We start from the raw sequence: 19,152 nt of genomic DNA, 5'->3' as shown, positions 1-19,152 counted from the left end.
ACCAAACTGCATTGGTCAGCTCAGAACTTTGCATTGCTGCTGCACTTGGCCCGACTCAGTTTTCCTATGGGGCACAGGAGAGCGTCTCCCTCTTCCCCAGCCTTTCCCCTAGGGAATAGGCCTAGCAGGAACCAGATCCCGGTACTGAGCTTGCTCAATGCTGCTATTTGATCTTTAGAACCAGATCGGTTTTGGAAGACCTACCAAGCACATCACCTTTGTCGCCAATGGATTGGTCAACAACCTCAGGTCTTATGGAGCAGACGTCTTCTCTATGTGCAGCGGACTCACCACCTACATGGCTTACGAAGTTCACAGTGAGTGCAAGCATGGGAATTGTGTCTCTGAGTGAGCAGGTATCTGTTTCCCTTAGGGAATGACCAAGGCACAATTGCTGTTCTTGCACCTTGAGTGGGAAAGAAACCAAGGGCTGCAGCAGTTGCACAAAGGGTTCGGCATCGCCGCCCATCAGGACTGGAACCGGGTGGTGTCACAGCGGCCATATCTGACCTGAAACAAGCTCTTACAGGTCCTTTCCGGGAACCTTAAGGAGGTTTAAATTTGGACCCAGAGTTTTGGGCCACATTGAGCTCCTCTGTATTGCCCAGGCAGAGAAAAAGGGTTGCCCTAAGAACCGCTGTCCTTCAGGGCAGAGCGTGCTGACGAGTGTGATCCAGGCAGCCACCAAACCCCGGTGCTTCACAACACTAAGCCAAGGGCTTCGATCCCTCGAGGTTTCTCTCAGGGCCAACGATTGGAATTCCCCAGGGCTTTAATGACCTGCACCTGGTAGGATTCTTGCAGAACATCACAGCCCATATGCCTGGGCCCGTGAACTGCCAGCAGCCTCACCGTGTAATGCTCAGCCATCGGGATTCCCAGGAGCGAGTGCCATAGAGCCCCGATTTCTGCACGGGAAATGCCAAAGGGGTTTCAAGAGCACCTCTTTGTGGGCATTCCTTGCTGAGCCACAGAGCTGGTGCTCTTTGGGCTCTCCAAGGGAATCTGTCCCTCGTACAGCTCAAACATTCCTAGTGCAGCAATCCTTCAGAACCTGCCTGGCTCTGAGCAACACCAGCATCCTCCTGTAAAAAGGCAACCAAGGTCTTTTAACTCATGGGGTTTTGTCTTTTCTTTTCTAGCTTTCCAAGGACCCCAGGTGAACTTGGGATCATGCATTACCCTCCATGTCCTGAAAGTTGTGGATCTGAAGTACTGCAATGGCAATGGGCAGGTGAGGAAACCTTAGCCCTTACCTTTCTTGAACCAAATGGGGGGGCTCCAGAGCTGCTGCCCAAAGCCAAGCCTGATGCCCTTCTGGCCTGGCATCTCCTCTTTCGAGAGCTTCCTGCTCAAGGGTGCAGATGCTGAAACAGAGCCATGGGTCAGCAGAGGTTTCCATCCAAGACCTTGAGCCTGGATTGACTGTGGCCAGTGGTCTTGCACGCATCAACCTCCGAAGGCACCAGATGACAGCTGTCAGATGCAGCAATGATTCACTGAATGCTTGAAAAGAATTCTTAGGGCCTTTGCCCAATGCCACAGCCTTGATTCTGGGTCCTTTGGAAAAGAATGAGGGCAGTGCCGGCACTGTCCTGGGGCCAGCGCTTCTTCTATTGTAGCAGGGATTTTTCTAAAGCTTTGGGGATATCACTGTCTCCCTTCAAAGGCCAAACGTCTTCTTTCCCTTGGCTTTTCAGTCTCAGCAGATTCCTGACATCCCAGGCAACATCCCAGGCAACAACACACAAGTCATCATTGGTGGCCAGTCCCAAATTGTGACCATCAACAGGCAATGGCATGTGGCAGTCATTGAGCAAAACAGCATCAGCGGGTCCTGGAAAACCATCTGGAACTACAACACGGTGAGTGGCAGGGGGGCTGCTCATTCACAAAGCCGACGAGGAGACTGGCTCCTGCTCCAGCTGGGACCAGGAACAGGGCTTGTTTCTGTATTCTGACCGTCTTGAGTCCATGATTTTTGGTAGCAACTCTGGGCATTCGTTCCTGTTTGAATAATGGGTTTTGTCCACTCCCAAGGGTTGAAAGAGTGAAGTGCGAGTTCTCAATAACTTGATTTACAGGGCGTCATTGCAACCAAAGTCACGCAACAGAATGCCTGCTACATTTCCATCATGAACAGAAGTGAGATGCCCAGCTTCAATAATCTGGCTCGCCTGGCACAAGAGAGCAGGGTAAGATTCCCAAGGAATAGCAGTGTCTTGACCCTGAAGTTCATTGGGCTGTTTCTTCATGTGGTTTTATCTTCTGGAGAGAATGAGGTTTTCACAAGTGGCAGGATTTTCTTTCTCTCAACCATAGTGGGGCTAGAGAATTCTTCATAGGAATCCTTTGCTGAAAGAAAACAGGGGCTGCACCATTCCTTCCCTCAGCTCCGCTTTTTCTGAGAACCTTGAGCTCCGCAGGTTTCTGACAAACCCTTTCTCTGAGAAGCCCTTCAAGGGCCCTAATTCTCTTACATGCCAAGACCTCAAAGTCCCTCACAGACTATTCAGTACCAAACTGCATTGGTCAGCTCAGAACTTTGCATTGCTGCTGCACTTGGCCCGACTCAGTTTTCCTATGGGGCACAGGAGAGCGTCTCCCTCTTCCCCAGCCTTTCCCCTAGGGAATAGGCCTAGCAGGAACCAGATCCCGGTACTGAGCTTGCTCAATGCTGCTATTTGATCTTTAGAACCAGATCGGTTTTGGAAGACCTACCAAGCACATCACCTTTGTCGCCAATGGATTGGTCAACAACCTCAGGTCTTATGGAGCAGATGTCTTCTCTATGTGCAGCGGACTCACCACCTACATGGCTTACGAAGTTCACGGTGAGTGCAAGCATGGGAATTGTGTCTCTAAGTGAGCAGGTATCTGTTTCCCTTAGGGAATGACCAAGGCACAATTGCTGTTCTTGCACCTTGAGTGGGAAAGAAACCAAGGGCTGCAGCAGTTGCACAAAGGGTTCGGCATCGCCGCCCATCAGGACTGGAACCGGGTGGTGTCACAGCTGCCATATCTGACCTGAAACAAGCTCTTACAGGTCCTTTCCGGGAACCTTAAGGAGGTTTAAATTTGGACCCAGAGTTTTGGGCCACATTGAGCTCCTCTGTATTGCCCAGGCAGAGAAAAAGGGTTGCCCTAAGAACCGCTGTCCTTCAGGTCAGAGCTTGCTGACGAGTGTGATCCAGGCAGCCACCAAACCCCGGTGCTTCACAACACTAAGCCAAGCAGCTTCAATCCCTCGAGGTTTCTCTCAGTGGCAGCAGTCGCATTCCCCAGGGCTTTAATGACCTGCACTTGGTAGGATTCTTGCAGAACGTCACAGCCCATATGCCTGGGCCCGTGAACTGCCAGCAGCCTCACCGTGTAATGCTCAGCCATCGGGATTCCCAGGAGCGAGTGCCATAGAGCCCCGATTTCTGCACGGGAAATGCCAAAGGGGTTTCAAGAGCACCTCTTTGTGGGCATTCCTTGCTGAGCCACAGAGCTGGTGCTCTTTGGGCTCTCCAAGGGAATCTGTCCCTCGTACAGCTCAAACATTCCTAGTGCAGCAATCCTTCAGAACCTGCCTGGCTCTGAGCAACACCAGCATCCTCCTGTAAAAAGGCAACCAAGGTCTTTTAACTCATGGGGTTTTGTCTTTTCTTTTCTAGCTTTCCAAGGACCCCAGGTGAACTTGGGATCATGCATTACCCTCCATGTCCTGAAAGTTGTGGATCTGAAGTACTGCAATGGCAATGGGCAGGTGAGGAAACCTTAGCCCTTACCTTTCTTGAACCAAATGGGGGGGCTCCAGAGCTGCTGCCCAAAGCCAAGCCTGATGCCCTTCTGGCCTGGCATCTCCTCTTTCGAGAGCTTCCTGCTCGAGGGTGCAGATGCTGAAACAGAGCCGTGGGTCAGCAGAGGTTTCCATCCAAGACCTTGAGCCTGGATTGACTGTGGCCAGTGGTCTTGCACGCATCAACCTCCGAAGGCACCAGATGACAGCTGTCAGATGCAGCAATGATTCACTGAATGCTTGAAAAGAATTCTTAGGGCCTTTGCCCAATGCCACAGCCTTGATTCTGGGTCCTTTGGAAAAGAATGAGGGCAGTGCCGGCACTGTCCTGGGGCCAGCACTTCTTCTATTGTAGCAGGGATTTTTCTAAAGCTTTGGGGACATCACTGTCTCCCTTCAAAGGCCAAACGTCTTCTTTCCCTTGGCTTTTCAGTCTCAGCAGATTCCTGACATCCCAGGCAACATCCCAGGAAACAGCACACAAGTCATCATTGGTGGCCAATCCCAAATTGTGACCATCAACAGGCAATGGCGTGTGGCAATCATTGAGCAAAACACCATCAGTGGGTCCTGGAAAACCATCTGGAACTACAACACGGTGAGTGGCAGGGGGGCTGCTCGTTCACAAAGCCGACGAGGAGACTGGCTCCTGCTCCAGCTGGGACCAGGAACGGGGCTTGTTTCTGTAGTCTGACCGTCTTGAGTCCATGATTTTTGGTAGCAACTCTGGGCATTCGTTCCTGTTTGAATAATGGGTTTTGTCCACTCCCAAGGGTTGAAAGAGTGAAGTGCGAGTTCTCAATAACTTGATTTACAGGGCGTCATTGCAACCAAAGTCACGCAACAGAACACCTGCTACATTTCCATCATGAACAGAAGTGAGATGCCCAGCTTCAATAATCTGGCTCGCCTGGCACAAGAGAGCAGGGTAAGATTCCCAAGGAATAGCAGTGTCTTGACCCTGAAGTTCATTGGGCTGTTTCTTCATGTGGTTTTATCTTCTGGAGAGAATGAGGTTTTCACAAGTGGCAGGATTTTCTTTCTCTCAACAGTAGTGGGGCTAGAGAATTCTTCATAGGAATCCTTTGCTGAAAGAAAACAGGGGCTGCACCATTCCTTCCCTCAGCTCCGCTTTTTCTGAGAACCTTGAGCTCCGCAGGTTTCTGACAAACCCTTTCTCTGAGAAGCCCTTCAAGGGCCCTAATTCTCTTACATGCCAAGACCTCAAAGTCCCTCACAGACTATTCAGTACCAAACTGCATTGGTCAGCTCAGAACTTTGCATTGCTGCTGCACTTGGCCCGACTCAGTTTTCCTATGGGGCACAGGAGAGCGTCTCCCTCTTCCCCAGCCTTTCCCCTAGGGAATAGGCCTAGCAGGAACCAGATCCCGGTACTGAGCTTGCTCAATGCTGCTATTTGATCTTTAGAACCAGATCGGTTTTGGAAGACCTACCAAGCACATCACCTTTGTCGCCAATGGATTGGTCAACAACCTCAGGTCTTATGGAGCAGATGTCTTCTCTATGTGCAGCGGACTCACCACCTACATGGCTTACGAAGTTCACGGTGAGTGCAAGCATGGGAATTGTGTCTCTAAGTGAGCAGGTATCTGTTTCCCTTAGGGAATGACCAAGGCACAATTGCTGTTCTTGCACCTTGAGTGGGAAAGAAACCAAGGGCTGCAGCAGTTGCACAAAGGGTTCGGCATCGCCGCCCATCAGGACTGGAACCGGGTGGTGTCACAGCTGCCATATCTGACCTGAAACAAGCTCTTACAGGTCCTTTCCGGGAACCTTAAGGAGGTTTAAATTTGGACCCAGAGTTTTGGGCCACATTGAGCTCCTCTGTATTGCCCAGGCAGAGAAAAAGGGTTGCCCTAAGAACCGCTGTCCTTCAGGTCAGAGCTTGCTGACGAGTGTGATCCAGGCAGCCACCAAACCCCGGTGCTTCACAACACTAAGCCAAGCAGCTTCAATCCCTCGAGGTTTCTCTCAGTGGCAGCAGTCGCATTCCCCAGGGCTTTAATGACCTGCACTTGGTAGGATTCTTGCAGAACGTCACAGCCCATATGCCTGGGCCCGTGAACTGCCAGCAGCCTCACCGTGTAATGCTCAGCCATCGGGATTCCCAGGAGCGAGTGCCATAGAGCCCCGATTTCTGCATGGGAAATGCCAAAGGGGTTTCAAGAGCACGTCTTTGTGGGCATTCCTTGCTGAGCCACAGAGCTGGTGCTCTTTGGGCTCTCCAAGGGAATCTGTCCCTCGTACAGCTCAAACATTCCTAGTGCAGCAATCCTTCAGAACCTGCCTGGCTCTGAGCAACACCAGCATCCTCCTGTAAAAAGGCAACCAAGGTCTTTTAACTCATGGGGTTTTGTCTTTTCTTTTCTAGCTTTCCAAGGACCCCAGGTGAACTTGGGATCATGCATTACCCTCCATGTCCTGAAAGTTGTGGATCTGAAGTACTGCAATGGCAATGGGCAGGTGAGGAAACCTTAGCCCTTACCTTTCTTGAACCAAATGGGGGGGCTCCAGAGCTGCTGCCCAAAGCCAAGCCTGATGCCCTTCTGGCCTGGCATCTCCTCTTTCGAGAGCTTCCTGCTCGAGGGTGCAGATGCTGAAACAGAGCCGTGGGTCAGCAGAGGTTTCCATCCAAGACCTTGAGCCTGGATTGACTGTGGCCAGTGGTCTTGCACGCATCAACCTCCGAAGGCACCAGATGACAGCTGTCAGATGCAGCAATGATTCACTGAATGCTTGAAAAGAATTCTTAGGGCCTTTGCCCAATGCCACAGCCTTGATTCTGGGTCCTTTGGAAAAGAATGAGGGCAGTGCCGGCACTGTCCTGGGGCCAGCACTTCTTCTATTGTAGCAGGGATTTTTCTAAAGCTTTGGGGACATCACTGTCTCCCTTCAAAGGCCAAACGTCTTCTTTCCCTTGGCTTTTCAGTCTCAGCAGATTCCTGACATCCCAGGCAACATCCCAGGAAACAGCACACAAGTCATCATTGGTGGCCAATCCCAAATTGTGACCATCAACAGGCAATGGCGTGTGGCAATCATTGAGCAAAACACCATCAGTGGGTCCTGGAAAACCATCTGGAACTACAACACGGTGAGTGGCAGGGGGGCTGCTCGTTCACAAAGCCGACGAGGAGACTGGCTCCTGCTCCAGCTGGGACCAGGAACGGGGCTTGTTTCTGTAGTCTGACCGTCTTGAGTCCATGATTTTTGGTAGCAACTCTGGGCATTCGTTCCTGTTTGAATAATGGGTTTTGTCCACTCCCAAGGGTTGAAAGAGTGAAGTGCGAGTTCTCAATAACTTGATTTACAGGGCGTCATTGCAACCAAAGTCACGCAACAGAACACCTGCTACATTTCCATCATGAACAGAAGTGAGATGCCCAGCTTCAATAATCTGGCTCGCCTGGCACAAGAGAGCAGGGTAAGATTCCCAAGGAATAGCAGTGTCTTGACCCTGAAGTTCATTGGGCTGTTTCTTCATGTGGTTTTATCTTCTGGAGAGAATGAGGTTTTCACAAGTGGCAGGATTTTCTTTCTCTCAACAGTAGTGGGGCTAGAGAATTCTTCATAGGAATCCTTTGCTGAAAGAAAACAGGGGCTGCACCATTCCTTCCCTCAGCTCCGCTTTTTCTGAGAACCTTGAGCTCCGCAGGTTTCTGACAAACCCTTTCTCTGAGAAGCCCTTCAAGGGCCCTAATTCTCTTACATGCCAAGACCTCAAAGTCCCTCACAGACTATTCAGTACCAAACTGCATTGGTCAGCTCAGAACTTTGCATTGCTGCTGCACTTGGCCCGACTCAGTTTTCCTATGGGGCACAGGAGAGCGTCTCCCTCTTCCCCAGCCTTTCCCCTAGGGAATAGGCCTAGCAGGAACCAGATCCCGGTACTGAGCTTGCTCAATGCTGCTATTTGATCTTTAGAACCAGATCGGTTTTGGAAGACCTACCAAGCACATCACCTTTGTCGCCAATGGATTGGTCAACAACCTCAGGTCTTATGGAGCAGATGTCTTCTCTATGTGCAGCGGACTCACCACCTACATGGCTTACGAAGTTCACGGTGAGTGCAAGCATGGGAATTGTGTCTCTAAGTGAGCAGGTATCTGTTTCCCTTAGGGAATGACCAAGGCAATATTGCTGTTCTTGCACCTTGAGTGGGAAAGAAACCAAGGGCTGCAGCAGTTGCACAAAGGGTTCGGCATCGCCGCCCATCAGGACTGGAACCGGGTGGTGTCACAGCTGCCATATCTGACCTGAAACAAGCTCTTACAGGTCCTTTCCGGGAACCTTAAGGAGGTTTAAATTTGGACCCAGAGTTTTGGGCCACATTGAGCTCCTCTGTATTGCCCAGGCAGAGAAAAAGGGTTGCCCTAAGAACCGCTGTCCTTCAGGTCAGAGCTTGCTGACGAGTGTGATCCAGGCAGCCACCAAACCCCGGTGCTTCACAACACTAAGCCAAGCAGCTTCAATCCCTCGAGGTTTCTCTCAGTGGCAGCAGTCGCATTCCCCAGGGCTTTAATGATCTGCACTTGGTAGGATTCTTGCAGAACGTCACAGCCCATATGCCTGGGCCCGTGAACTGCCAGCAGCCTCACCGTGTAATGCTCAGCCATCGGGATTCCCAGGAGCGAGTGCCATAGAGCCCCGATTTCTGCATGGGAAATGCCAAAGGGGTTTCAAGAGCACGTCTTTGTGGGCATTCCTTGCTGAGCCACAGAGCTGGTGCTCTTTGGGCTCTCCAAGGGAATCTGTCCCTCGTACAGCTCAAACATTCCTAGTGCAGCAATCCTTCAGAACCTGCCTGGCTCTGAGCTGTGGCTGAGCAACACCAGCATCCTCCTGTAAAAAGGCAACCAAGATCTTTTAACTCATGGGGTTTTGTCTTTTCTTTTCTAGCTTTCCAAGGACCCCAGGTGAACTTGGGATCATGCATTACCCTCCATGTCCTGAAAGTTGTGGATCTGAAGTACTGCAATGGCAATGGGCAGGTGAGAAAACCTTAGCCCTTACCTTTCTTGAACCAAATGGGGGGGCTCCAGAGCTGCTGCCCAAAGCCAAGCCTGATGCCCTTCTGGCCTGGCATCTCCTCTTTCGAGAGCTTCCTGCTCGAGGGTGCACATGCTGAAACAGAGCCGTGGGTCAGCAGAGGTTTCCATCCAAGACCTTGAGCCTGGATTGACTGTGGCCAGTGGTCTTGCACGCATCAACCTCCGAAGGCACCAGATGACAGCTGTCAGATGCAGCAATGATTCACTGAATGCTTGAAAAGAATTCTTAGGGCCTTTGCCCAAGAGCACAGCCTTGATTCTGGGTCCTTTGGAAAAGAATGAGGGCAGTGCCGGCACTGTCCTGGGGCCAGCGCTTCTTCTATTGTAGCAGGGATTTTTCTAAAGCTTTGGGGATATCACTGTCTCCCTTCAAAGGCCAAACATCTTCTTTCCCTTGGCTTTTCAGTCTCAGCAGATTCCCGGCATCCCAGGCAACAACACGCAAGTCATCATTGGTGGCCAGTCCCAAATTGTGCTCATCAACAGGCAATGGCGTGTGGCAGTCATTGAGCAAAACAGCATCAGTGGGTCCTGGAAAACCATCTGGAACTACAACACGGTGAGTGGCAGGGGGGCTGCTCATTCACAAAGCCGACGAGGAGACTGGCTCCTGCTCCAGCTGGGACCAGGAACGGGGCTTGTTTCTGTATTCTGACCGTCTTGAGTCCATGATTTTTGGTAGCAACTCTGGGCATTCGTTCCTGTTTGAATAATGGGTTTTGTCCACTCCCAAGGGTTGAAAGAGTGAAGTGCGAGTTCTCAATAACTTGATTTACAGGGCGTCATTGCAACCAAAGTCACGCAACAGAACGCCTGCTACATTTCCATCATGAACAGAAGTGAGATGCCCAGCTTCAATAATCTGGCTCGCCTGGCACAAGAGAGCAGGGTAAGATTCCCAAGGAATAGCAGTGTCTTGACCCTGAAGTTCATTGGGCTGTTTCTTCATGTGGTTTTATCTTCTGGAGAGAATGAGGTTTTCACAAGTGGCAGGATTTTCTTTCTCTCAACAGTAGTGGGGCTAGAGAATTCTTCATAGGAATCCTTTGCTGAAAGAAAACAGGGGCTGCACCATTCCTTCCCTCAGCTCCGCTTTTTCTGAGAACCTTGAGCTCCGCAGGTTTCTGACAAACCCTTTCTCTGAGAAGCCCTTCAAGGGCCCTAATTCTCTTACATGCCAAGACCTCAAAGTCCCTCACAGACTATTCAGTACCAAACTGCATTGGTCAGCTCAGAACTTTGCATTGCTGCTGCACTTGGCCCGACTCAGTTTTCCTATGGGGCACAGGAGAGCGTCTCCCTCTTCCCCAGCCTTTCCCCTAGGGAATAGGCCTAGCAGGAACCAGATCCCGGTACTGAGCTTGCTCAATGCTGCTATTTGATCTTTAGAACCAGATCGGTTTTGGAAGACCTACCAAGCACATCACCTTTGTCGCCAATGGATTGGTCAACAACCTCAGGTCTTATGGAGCAGACGTCTTCTCTATGTGCAGCGGACTCACCACCTACATGGCTTACGAAGTTCACAGTGAGTGCAAGCATGGGAATTGTGTCTCTGAGTGAGCAGGTATCTGTTTCCCTTAGGGAATGACCAAGGCACAATTGCTGTTCTTGCACCTTGAGTGGGAAAGAAACCAAGGGCTGCAGCAGTTGCACAAAGGGTTCGGCATCGCCGCCCATCAGGACTGGAACCGGGTGGTGTCACAGCGGCCATATCTGACCTGAAACAAGCTCTTACAGGTCCTTTCCGGGAACCTTAAGGAGGTTTAAATTTGGACCCAGAGTTTTGGGCCACATTGAGCTCCTCTGTATTGCCCAGGCAGAGAAAAAGGGTTGCCCTAAGAACCGCTGTCCTTCAGGGCAGAGCGTGCTGACGAGTGTGATCCAGGCAGCCACCAAACCCCGGTGCTTCACAACACTAAGCCAAGGGCTTCGATCCCTCGAGGTTTCTCTCAGGGCCAACGATTGGAATTCCCCAGGGCTTTAATGACCTGCACCTGGTAGGATTCTTGCAGAACATCACAGCCCATATGCCTGGGCCCGTGAACTGCCAGCAGCCTCACCGTGTAATGCTCAGCCATCGGGATTCCCAGGAGCGAGTGCCATAGAGCCCCGATTTCTGCACGGGAAATGCCAAAGGGGTTTCAAGAGCACCTCTTTGTGGGCATTCCTTGCTGAGCCACAGAGCTGGTGCTCTTTGGGCTCTCCAAGGGAATCTGTCCCTCGTACAGCTCAAACATTCCTAGTGCAGCAATCCTTCAGAACCTGCCTGGCTCTGAGCAACACCAGCATCCTCCTGTAAAAAGGCAACCAAGGTCTTTTAACTCATGGGGTTTTGTCTTTTCTTTTCTAGCTTTCCAAGGACCCCAGGTGAACTTGGGATCATGCATTACCCTCCATGTCCTGAAAGTTGTGGATCTGAAGTACTGCAATGGCAATGGGCAGGTGAGGAAACCTTAGCCCTTACCTTTCTTGAACCAAATGGGGGGGCTCCAGAGCTGCTGCCCAAAGCCAAGCCTGATGCCCTTCTGGCCTGGCATCTCCTCTTTCGAGAGCTTCCTGCTCGAGGGTGCAGATGCTGAAACAGAGCCGTGGGTCAGCAGAGGTTTCCATCCAAGACCTTGAGCCTGGATTGACTGTGGCCAGTGGTCTTGCACGCATCAACCTCCGAAGGCACCAGATGACAGCTGTCAGATGCAGCAATGATTCACTGAATGCTTGAAAAGAATTCTTAGGGCCTTTGCCCAATGCCACAGCCTTGATTCTGGGTCCTTTGGAAAAGAATGAGGGCAGTGCCGGCACTGTCCTGGGGCCAGCACTTCTTCTATTGTAGCAGGGATTTTTCTAAAGCTTTGGGGACATCACTGTCTCCCTTCAAAGGCCAAACATCTTCTTTCCCTTGGCTTTTCAGTCTCAGCAGATTCCTGACATCCCAGGCAACATCCCAGGAAACAGCACACAAGTCATCATTGGTGGCCAGTCCCAAATTGTGCTCATCAACAGGCAATGGCGTGTGGCAGTCATTGAGCAAAACAGCATCAGTGGGTCCTGGAAAACCATCTGGAACTACAACACGGTGAGTGGCAGGGGGGCTGCTCATTCACAAAGCCGACGAGGAGACTGGCTCCTGCTCCAGCTGGGACCAGGAACGGGGCTTGTTTCTGTATTCTGACCGTCTTGAGTCCATGATTTTTGGTAGCAACTCTGGGCATTCGTTCCTGTTTGAATAATGGGTTTTGTCCACTCCCAAGGGTTGAAAGAGTGAAGTGCGAGTTCTCAATAACTTGATTTACAGGGCGTCATTGCAACCAAAGTCACGCAACAGAACGCCTGCTACATTTCCATCATGAACAGAAGTGAGATGCCCAGCTTCAATAATCTGGCTCGCCTGGCACAAGAGAGCAGGGTAAGATTCCCAAGGAATAGCAGTGTCTTGACCCTGAAGTTCATTGGGCTGTTTCTTCATGTGGTTTTATCTTCTGGAGAGAATGAGGTTTTCACAAGTGGCAGGATTTTCTTTCTCTCAACAGTAGTGGGGCTAGAGAATTCTTCATAGGAATCCTTTGCTGAAAGAAAACAGGGGCTGCACCATTCCTTCCCTCAGCTCCGCTTTTTCTGAGAACCTTGAGCTCTGCAGGTTTCTGACAAACCCTTTCTCTGAGAAGCCCTTCAAGGGCCCTAATTCTCTTACATGCCAAGACCTCAAAGTCCCTCACAGACTATTCAGTACCAAACTGCATTGGTCAGCTCAGAACTTTGCATTGCTGCTGCACTTGGCCCGACTCAGTTTTCCTATGGGGCACAGGAGAGCGTCTCCCTCTTCCCCAGCCTTTCCCCTAGGGAATAGGCCTAGCAGGAACCAGATCCCGGTACTGAGCTTGCTCAATGCTGCTATTTGATCTTTAGAACCAGATCGGTTTTGGAAGACCTACCAAGCACATCACCTTTGTCGCCAATGGATTGGTCAACAACCTCAGGTCTTATGGAGCAGACGTCTTCTCTATGTGCAGCGGACTCACCACCTACATGGCTTACGAAGTTCACAGTGAGTGCAAGCATGGGAATTGTGTCTCTGAGTGAGCAGGTATCTGTTTCCCTTAGGGAATGACCAAGGCACAATTGCTGTTCTTGCACCTTGAGTGGGAAAGAAACCAAGGGCTGCAGCAGTTGCACAAAGGGTTCGGCATCGCCGCCCATCAGGACTGGAACCGGGTGGTGTCACAGCGGCCATATCTGACCTGAAACAAGCTCTTACAGGTCCTTTCCGGGAACCTTAAGGAGGTTTAAATTTGGACCCAGAGTTTTGGGCCACATTGAGCTCCTCTGTATTGCCCAGGCAGAGAAAAAGGGTTGCCCTAAGAACCGCTGTCCTTCAGGGCAGAGCTTGCTGACGAGTGTGATCCAGGCAGCCACCAAACCCCGGTGCTTCACAACACTAAGCCAAGGGCTTCGATCCCTCGAGGTTTCTCTCAGGGCCAACGATTGGAATTCCCCAGGGCTTTAATGACCTGCACCTGGTAGGATTCTTGCAGAACATCACAGCCCATATGCCTGGGCCCGTGAACTGCCAGCAGCCTCACCGTGTAATGCTCAGCCATCGGGATTCCCAGGAGCGAGTGCCATAGAGCCCCGATTTCTGCACGGGAAATGCCAAAGGGGTTTCAAGAGCACCTCTTTGTGGGCATTCCTTGCTGAGCCACAGAGCTGGTGCTCTTTGGGCTCTCCAAGGGAATCTGTCCCTCGTACAGCTCAAACATTCCTAGTGCAGCAATCCTTCAGAACCTGCCTGGCTCTGAGCAACACCAGCATCCTCCTGTAAAAAGGCAACCAAGGTCTTTTAACTCATGGGGTTTTGTCTTTTCTTTTCTAGCTTTCCAAGGACCCCAGGTGAACTTGGGATCATGCATTACCCTCCATGTCCTGAAAGTTGTGGATCTGAAGTACTGCAATGGCAATGGGCAGGTGAGGAAACCTTAGCCCTTACCTTTCTTGAACCAAATGGGGGGGCTCCAGAGCTGCTGCCCAAAGCCAAGCCTGATGCCCTTCTGGCCTGGCATCTCCTCTTTCGAGAGCTTCCTGCTCAAGGGTGCAGATGCTGAAACAGAGCCGTGGGTCAGCAGAGGTTTCCATCCAAGACCTTGAGCCTGGATTGACTGTGGCCAGTGGTCTTGCACGCATCAACCTCCGAAGGCACCAGATGACAGCTGTCAGATGCAGCAATGATTCACTGAATGCTTGAAAAGAATTCTTAGGGCCTTTGCCCAATGCCACAGCCTTGATTCTGGGTCCTTTGGAAAAGAATGAGGGCAGTGCCGGCACTGTCCTGGGGCCAGCGCTTCTTCTATTGTAGCAGGGATTTTTCTAAAGCTTTGGGGATATCACTGTCTCCCTTCAAAGGCCAAACGTCTTCTTTCCCTTGGCTTTTCAGTCTCAGCAGATTCCTGACATCCCAGGCAACATCCCAGGCAACAACACACAAGTCATCATTGGTGGCCAGTCCCAAATTGTGACCATCAACAGGCAATGGCATGTGGCAGTCATTGAGCAAAACAGCATCAGCGGGTCCTGGAAAACCATCTGGAACTACAACACGGTGAGTGGCAGGGGGGCTGCTCATTCACAAAGCCGACGAGGAGACTGGCTCCTGCTCCAGCTGGGACCAGGAACAGGGCTTGTTTCTGTATTCTGACCGTCTTGAGTCCATGATTTTTGGTAGCAACTCTGGGCATTCGTTCCTGTTTGAATAATGGGTTTTGTCCACTCCCAAGGGTTGAAAGAGTGAAGTGCGAGTTCTCAATAACTTGATTTACAGGGCGTCATTGCAACCAAAGTCACGCAACAGAACGCCTGCTACATTTCCATCATGAACAGAAGTGAGATGCCCAGCTTCAATAATCTGGCTCGCCTGGCACAAGAGAGCAGGGTAAGATTCCCAAGGAATAGCAGTGTCTTGACCCTGAAGTTCATTGGGCTGTTTCTTCATGTGGTTTTATCTTCTGGAGAGAATGAGGTTTTCACAAGTGGCAGGATTTTCTTTCTCTCAACCATAGTGGGGCTAGAGAATTCTTCATAGGAATCCTTTGCTGAAAGAAAACAGGGGCTGCACCATTCCTTCCCTCAGCTCCGCTTTTTCTGAGAACCTCGAGCTCCGCAGGTTTCTGACAAACCCTTTCTCTGAGAAGCCCTTCAAGGGCCCTAATTCTCTTACATGCCAAGACCTCAAAGTCCCTCACAGACTATTCAGTACCAAACTGCATTGGTCAGCTCAGAACTTTGCATTGCTGCTGCACTTGGCCTGACTCAGTTTTCCTATGGGGCACAGGAGAGCGTCTCCCTCTTCCCCAGCCTTTCCCCTAGGGAATAGGCCTAGCAGGAACCAGATCCCGGTACTGAGCTTGCTCAATGCTGCTATTTGATCTTTAGAACCAGATCGGTTTTGGAAGACCTACCAAGCACATCACCTTTGTCGCCAATGGATTGGTCAACAACCTCAGGTCTTATGGAGCAGATGTCTTCTCTATGTGCAGCGGACTCACCACCTACATGGCTTACGAAGTTCACGGTGAGTGCAAGCATGGGAATTGTGTCTCTAAGTGAGCAGGTATCTGTTTCCCTTAGGGAATGACCAAGGCACAATTGCTGTTCTTGCACCTTGAGTGGGAAAGAAACCAAGGGCTGCAGCAGTTGCACAAAGGGTTCGGCATCGCCGCCCATCAGGACTGGAACCGGGTGGTGTCACAGCTGCCATATCTGACCTGAAACAAGCTCTTACAGGTCCTTTCCGGGAACCTTAAGGAGGTTTAAATTTGGACCCAGAGTTTTGGGCCACATTGAGCTCCTCTGTATTGCCCAGGCAGAGAAAAAGGGTTGCCCTAAGAACCGCTGTCCTTCAGGTCAGAGCTTGCTGACGAGTGTGATCCAGGCAGCCACCAAACCCCGGTGCTTCACAACACTAAGCCAAGCAGCTTCAATCCCTCGAGGTTTCTCTCAGTGGCAGCAGTCGCATTCCCCAGGGCTTTAATGATCTGCACTTGGTAGGATTCTTGCAGAACGTCACAGCCCATATGCCTGGGCCCGTGAACTGCCAGCAGCCTCACCGTGTAATGCTCAGCCATCGGGATTCCCAGGAGCGAGTGCCATAGAGCCCCGATTTCTGCACGGGAAATGCCAAAGGGGTTTCAAGAGCACCTCTTTGTGGGCATTCCTTGCTGAGCCACAGAGCTGGTGCTCTTTGGGCTCTCCAAGGGAATCTGTCCCTCGTACAGCTCAAACATTCCTAGTGCAGCAATCCTTCAGAACCTGCCTGGCTCTGAGCAACACCAGCATCCTCCTGTAAAAAGGCAACCAAGGTCTTTTAACTCATGGGGTTTTGTCTTTTCTTTTCTAGCTTTCCAAGGACCCCAGGTGAACTTGGGATCATGCATTACCCTCCATGTCCTGAAAGTTGTGGATCTGAAGTACTGCAATGGCAATGGGCAGGTGAGGAAACCTTAGCCCTTACCTTTCTTGAACCAAATGGGGGGGCTCCAGAGCTGCTGCCCAAAGCCAAGCCTGATGCCCTTCTGGCCTGGCATCTCCTCTTTCGAGAGCTTCCTGCTCGAGGGTGCAGATGCTGAAACAGAGCCGTGGGTCAGCAGAGGTTTCCATCCAAGACCTTGAGCCTGGATTGACTGTGGCCAGTGGTCTTGCACGCATCAACCTCCGAAGGCACCAGATGACAGCTGTCAGATGCAGCAATGATTCACTGAATGCTTGAAAAGAATTCTTAGGGCCTTTGCCCAATGCCACAGCCTTGATTCTGGGTCCTTTGGAAAAGAATGAGGGCAGTGCCGGCACTGTCCTGGGGCCAGCGCTTCTTCTATTGTAGCAGGGATTTTTCTAAAGCTTTGGGGATATCACTGTCTCCCTTCAAAGGCCAAACGTCTTCTTTCCCTTGGCTTTTCAGTCTCAGCAGATTCCTGACATCCCAGGCAACATCCCAGGAAACAGCACACAAGTCATCATTGGTGGCCAATCCCAAATTGTGACCATCAACAGGCAATGGCGTGTGGCAATCATTGAGCAAAACAGCATCAGCGGGTCCTGGAAAACCATCTGGAACTACAACACGGTGAGTGGCAGGGGGGCTGCTCGTTCACAAAGCTGACGAGGAGACTGGCTCCTGCTCCAGCGGGCCCAGGAACGGGGCTTGTTTCTGTAGTCTGACCGTCTTGAGTCCATGATTTTTGGTAGCAACTCTGGGCATTCGTTCCTGTTTGAATAATGGGTTTTGTCCACTCCCAAGGGTTGAAAGAGTGAAGTGCGAGTTCTCAATAACTTGATTTACAGGGCGTCATTGCAACCAAAGTCACGCAACAGAACACCTGCTACATTTCCATCATGAACAGAAGTGAGATGCCCAGCTTCAATAATCTGGCTCGCCTGGCACAAGAGAGCAGGGTAAGATTCCCAAGGAATAGCAGTGTCTTGACCCTGAAGTTCATTGGGCTGTTTCTTCATGTGGTTTTATCTTCTGGAGAGAATGAGGTTTTCACAAGTGGCAGGATTTTCTTTCTCTCAACAGTAGTGGGGCTAGAGAATTCTTCATAGGAATCCTTTGCTGAAAGAAAACAGGGGCTGCACCATTCCTTCCCTCAGCTCCGCTTTTTCTGAGAACCTTGAGCTCTGCAGGTTTCTGACAAACCCTTTCTCTGAGAAGCCCTTCAAGGGCCCTAATTCTCTTACATGCCAAGACCTCAAAGTCCCTCACAGACTATTCAGTACCAAACTGCATTGGTCAGCTCAGAACTTTGCATTGCTGCTGCACTTGGCCCGACTCAGTTTTCCTATGGGGCACAGGAGAGCGTCTCCCTCTTCCCCAGCCTTTCCCCTAGGGAATAGGCCTAGCAGGAACCAGATCCCGGTACTGATCTTGCTCAATGCTGCTATTTGATCTTTAGAACCAGATCGGTTTTGGAAGACCTACCAAGCACATCACCTTTGTCGCCAATGGATTGGTCAACAACCTCAGGTCTTATGGAGCAGACGTCTTCTCTATGTGCAGCGGACTCACCACCTACATGGCTTACGAAGTTCACGGTGAGTGCAAGCATGGGAATTGTGTCTCTGAGTGAGCAGGTATCTGTTTCCCTTAGGGAATGACCAAGGCACAATTGCTGTTCTTGCACCTTGAGTGGGAAAGAAACCAAGGGCTGCAGCAGTTGCACAAAGGGTTCGGCATCGCCGCCCATCAGGACTGGAACCGGGTGGTGTCACAGCTGCCATATCTGACCTGAAACAAGCTCTTACAGGTCCTTTCCGGGAACCTTAAGGAGGTTTAAATTTGGACCCAGAGTTTTGGGCCACATTGAGCTCCTCTGTATTGCCCAGGCAGAGAAAAAGGGTTGCCCTAAGAACCGCTGTCCTTCAGGGCAGAGCTTGCTGACGAGTGTGATCCAGGCAGCCACCAAACCCCGGTGCTTCACAACACTAAGCCAAGGGCTTCGATCCCTCGAGGTTTCTCTCAGTGGCAGCAGTCGCATTCCCCAGGGCTTTAATGACCTGCACCTGGTAGGATTCTTGCAGAACGTCACAGCCCATATGCCTGGGCCCGTGAACTGCCAGCAGCCTCACCGTGTAATGCTCAGCCATCGGGATTCCCAGGAGCGAGTGCCATAGAGCCCCGATTTCTGCACGGGAAATGCCAAAGGGGTTTCAAGAGCACCTCTTTGTGGGCATTCCTTGCTGAGCCACAGAGCTGGTGCTCTTTGGGCTCTCCAAGGGAATCTGTCCCTCGTACAGCTCAAACATTCCTAGTGCAGCAATCCTTCAGAACCTGCCTGGCTCTGAGCAACACCAGCATCCTCCTGTAAAAAGGCAACCAAGGTCTTTTAACTCATGGGGTTTTGTCTTTTCTTTTCTAGCTTTCCAAGGACCCCAGGTGAACTTGGGATCATGCATTACCCTCCATGTCCTGAAAGTTGTGGATCTGAAGTACTGCAATGGCAATGGGCAGGTGAGGAAACCTTAGCCCTTACCTTTCTTGAACCAAATGGGGGGGCTCCAGAGCTGCTGCCCAAAGCCAAGCCTGATGCCCTTCTGGCCTGGCATCTCCTCTTTCGAGAGCTTCCTGCTCGAGGGTGCAGATGCTGAAACAGAGCCGTGGGTCAGCAGAGGTTTCCATCCAAGACCTTGAGCCTGGATTGACTGTGGCCAGTGGTCTTGCACGCATCAACCTCCGAAGGCACCAGATGACAGCTGTCAGATGCAGCAATGATTCACTGAATGCTTGAAAAGAATTCTTAGGGCCTTTGCCCA

At 51.1% G+C, this 19,152-nt stretch overlaps 2 protein-coding genes and 2 long non-coding RNA genes across 4 annotated transcripts; all 4 read left to right on the top strand.

The window, feature by feature from the left end:
- The first annotated feature begins 329 nt into the window (after nucleotides 1–329).
- On the top strand, nucleotides 330–4,333 carry LOC116435464. The gene is made up of 9 exons (XM_032091801.1): nucleotides 330–356; nucleotides 609–666; nucleotides 969–1,234; nucleotides 1,701–1,865; nucleotides 2,085–2,195; nucleotides 2,696–2,834; nucleotides 3,660–3,751; nucleotides 4,218–4,268; nucleotides 4,310–4,333. The coding sequence occupies exons 1-9, from the start codon at nucleotides 330–332 to the stop codon at nucleotides 4,331–4,333; spliced, it is 933 nt and encodes a 310-aa protein (XP_031947692.1).
- A 966-nt stretch (nucleotides 4,334–5,299) lies between these two features.
- On the top strand, nucleotides 5,300–6,771 carry LOC116435626. Its single transcript, XR_004236803.1, has 3 exons — nucleotides 5,300–5,351; nucleotides 6,177–6,268; nucleotides 6,735–6,771. It is a non-coding gene; the product is annotated as an uncharacterized LOC116435626 (long non-coding RNA).
- Nucleotides 6,772–12,913: 6,142 nt separating this feature from the next.
- On the top strand, nucleotides 12,914–17,146 carry LOC116435463. The gene is made up of 8 exons (XM_032091799.1): nucleotides 12,914–12,932; nucleotides 13,553–13,818; nucleotides 14,285–14,449; nucleotides 14,669–14,779; nucleotides 15,280–15,418; nucleotides 16,244–16,335; nucleotides 16,802–16,966; nucleotides 17,141–17,146. Exons 1-8 carry the CDS (start codon nucleotides 12,914–12,916, stop codon nucleotides 17,144–17,146), a joined length of 963 nt encoding a protein of 320 aa, XP_031947690.1.
- A 128-nt stretch (nucleotides 17,147–17,274) lies between these two features.
- On the top strand, nucleotides 17,275–18,844 carry LOC116435623. The gene is made up of 3 exons (XR_004236800.1): nucleotides 17,275–17,295; nucleotides 17,796–17,934; nucleotides 18,759–18,844. It is a non-coding gene; the product is annotated as an uncharacterized LOC116435623 (long non-coding RNA).
- The last annotated feature ends 308 nt before the right edge of the window (nucleotides 18,845–19,152 follow it).

This window comes from Corvus moneduloides, chromosome 27 (assembly GCF_009650955.1).
Source record: "Corvus moneduloides isolate bCorMon1 chromosome 27, bCorMon1.pri, whole genome shotgun sequence".
Taxonomy (NCBI): domain Eukaryota; kingdom Metazoa; phylum Chordata; class Aves; order Passeriformes; family Corvidae; genus Corvus; species Corvus moneduloides.
The sequence above is the reverse complement of the archived record's forward strand: the minus strand, read 5'-3'. Positions and strand labels throughout refer to the sequence as shown.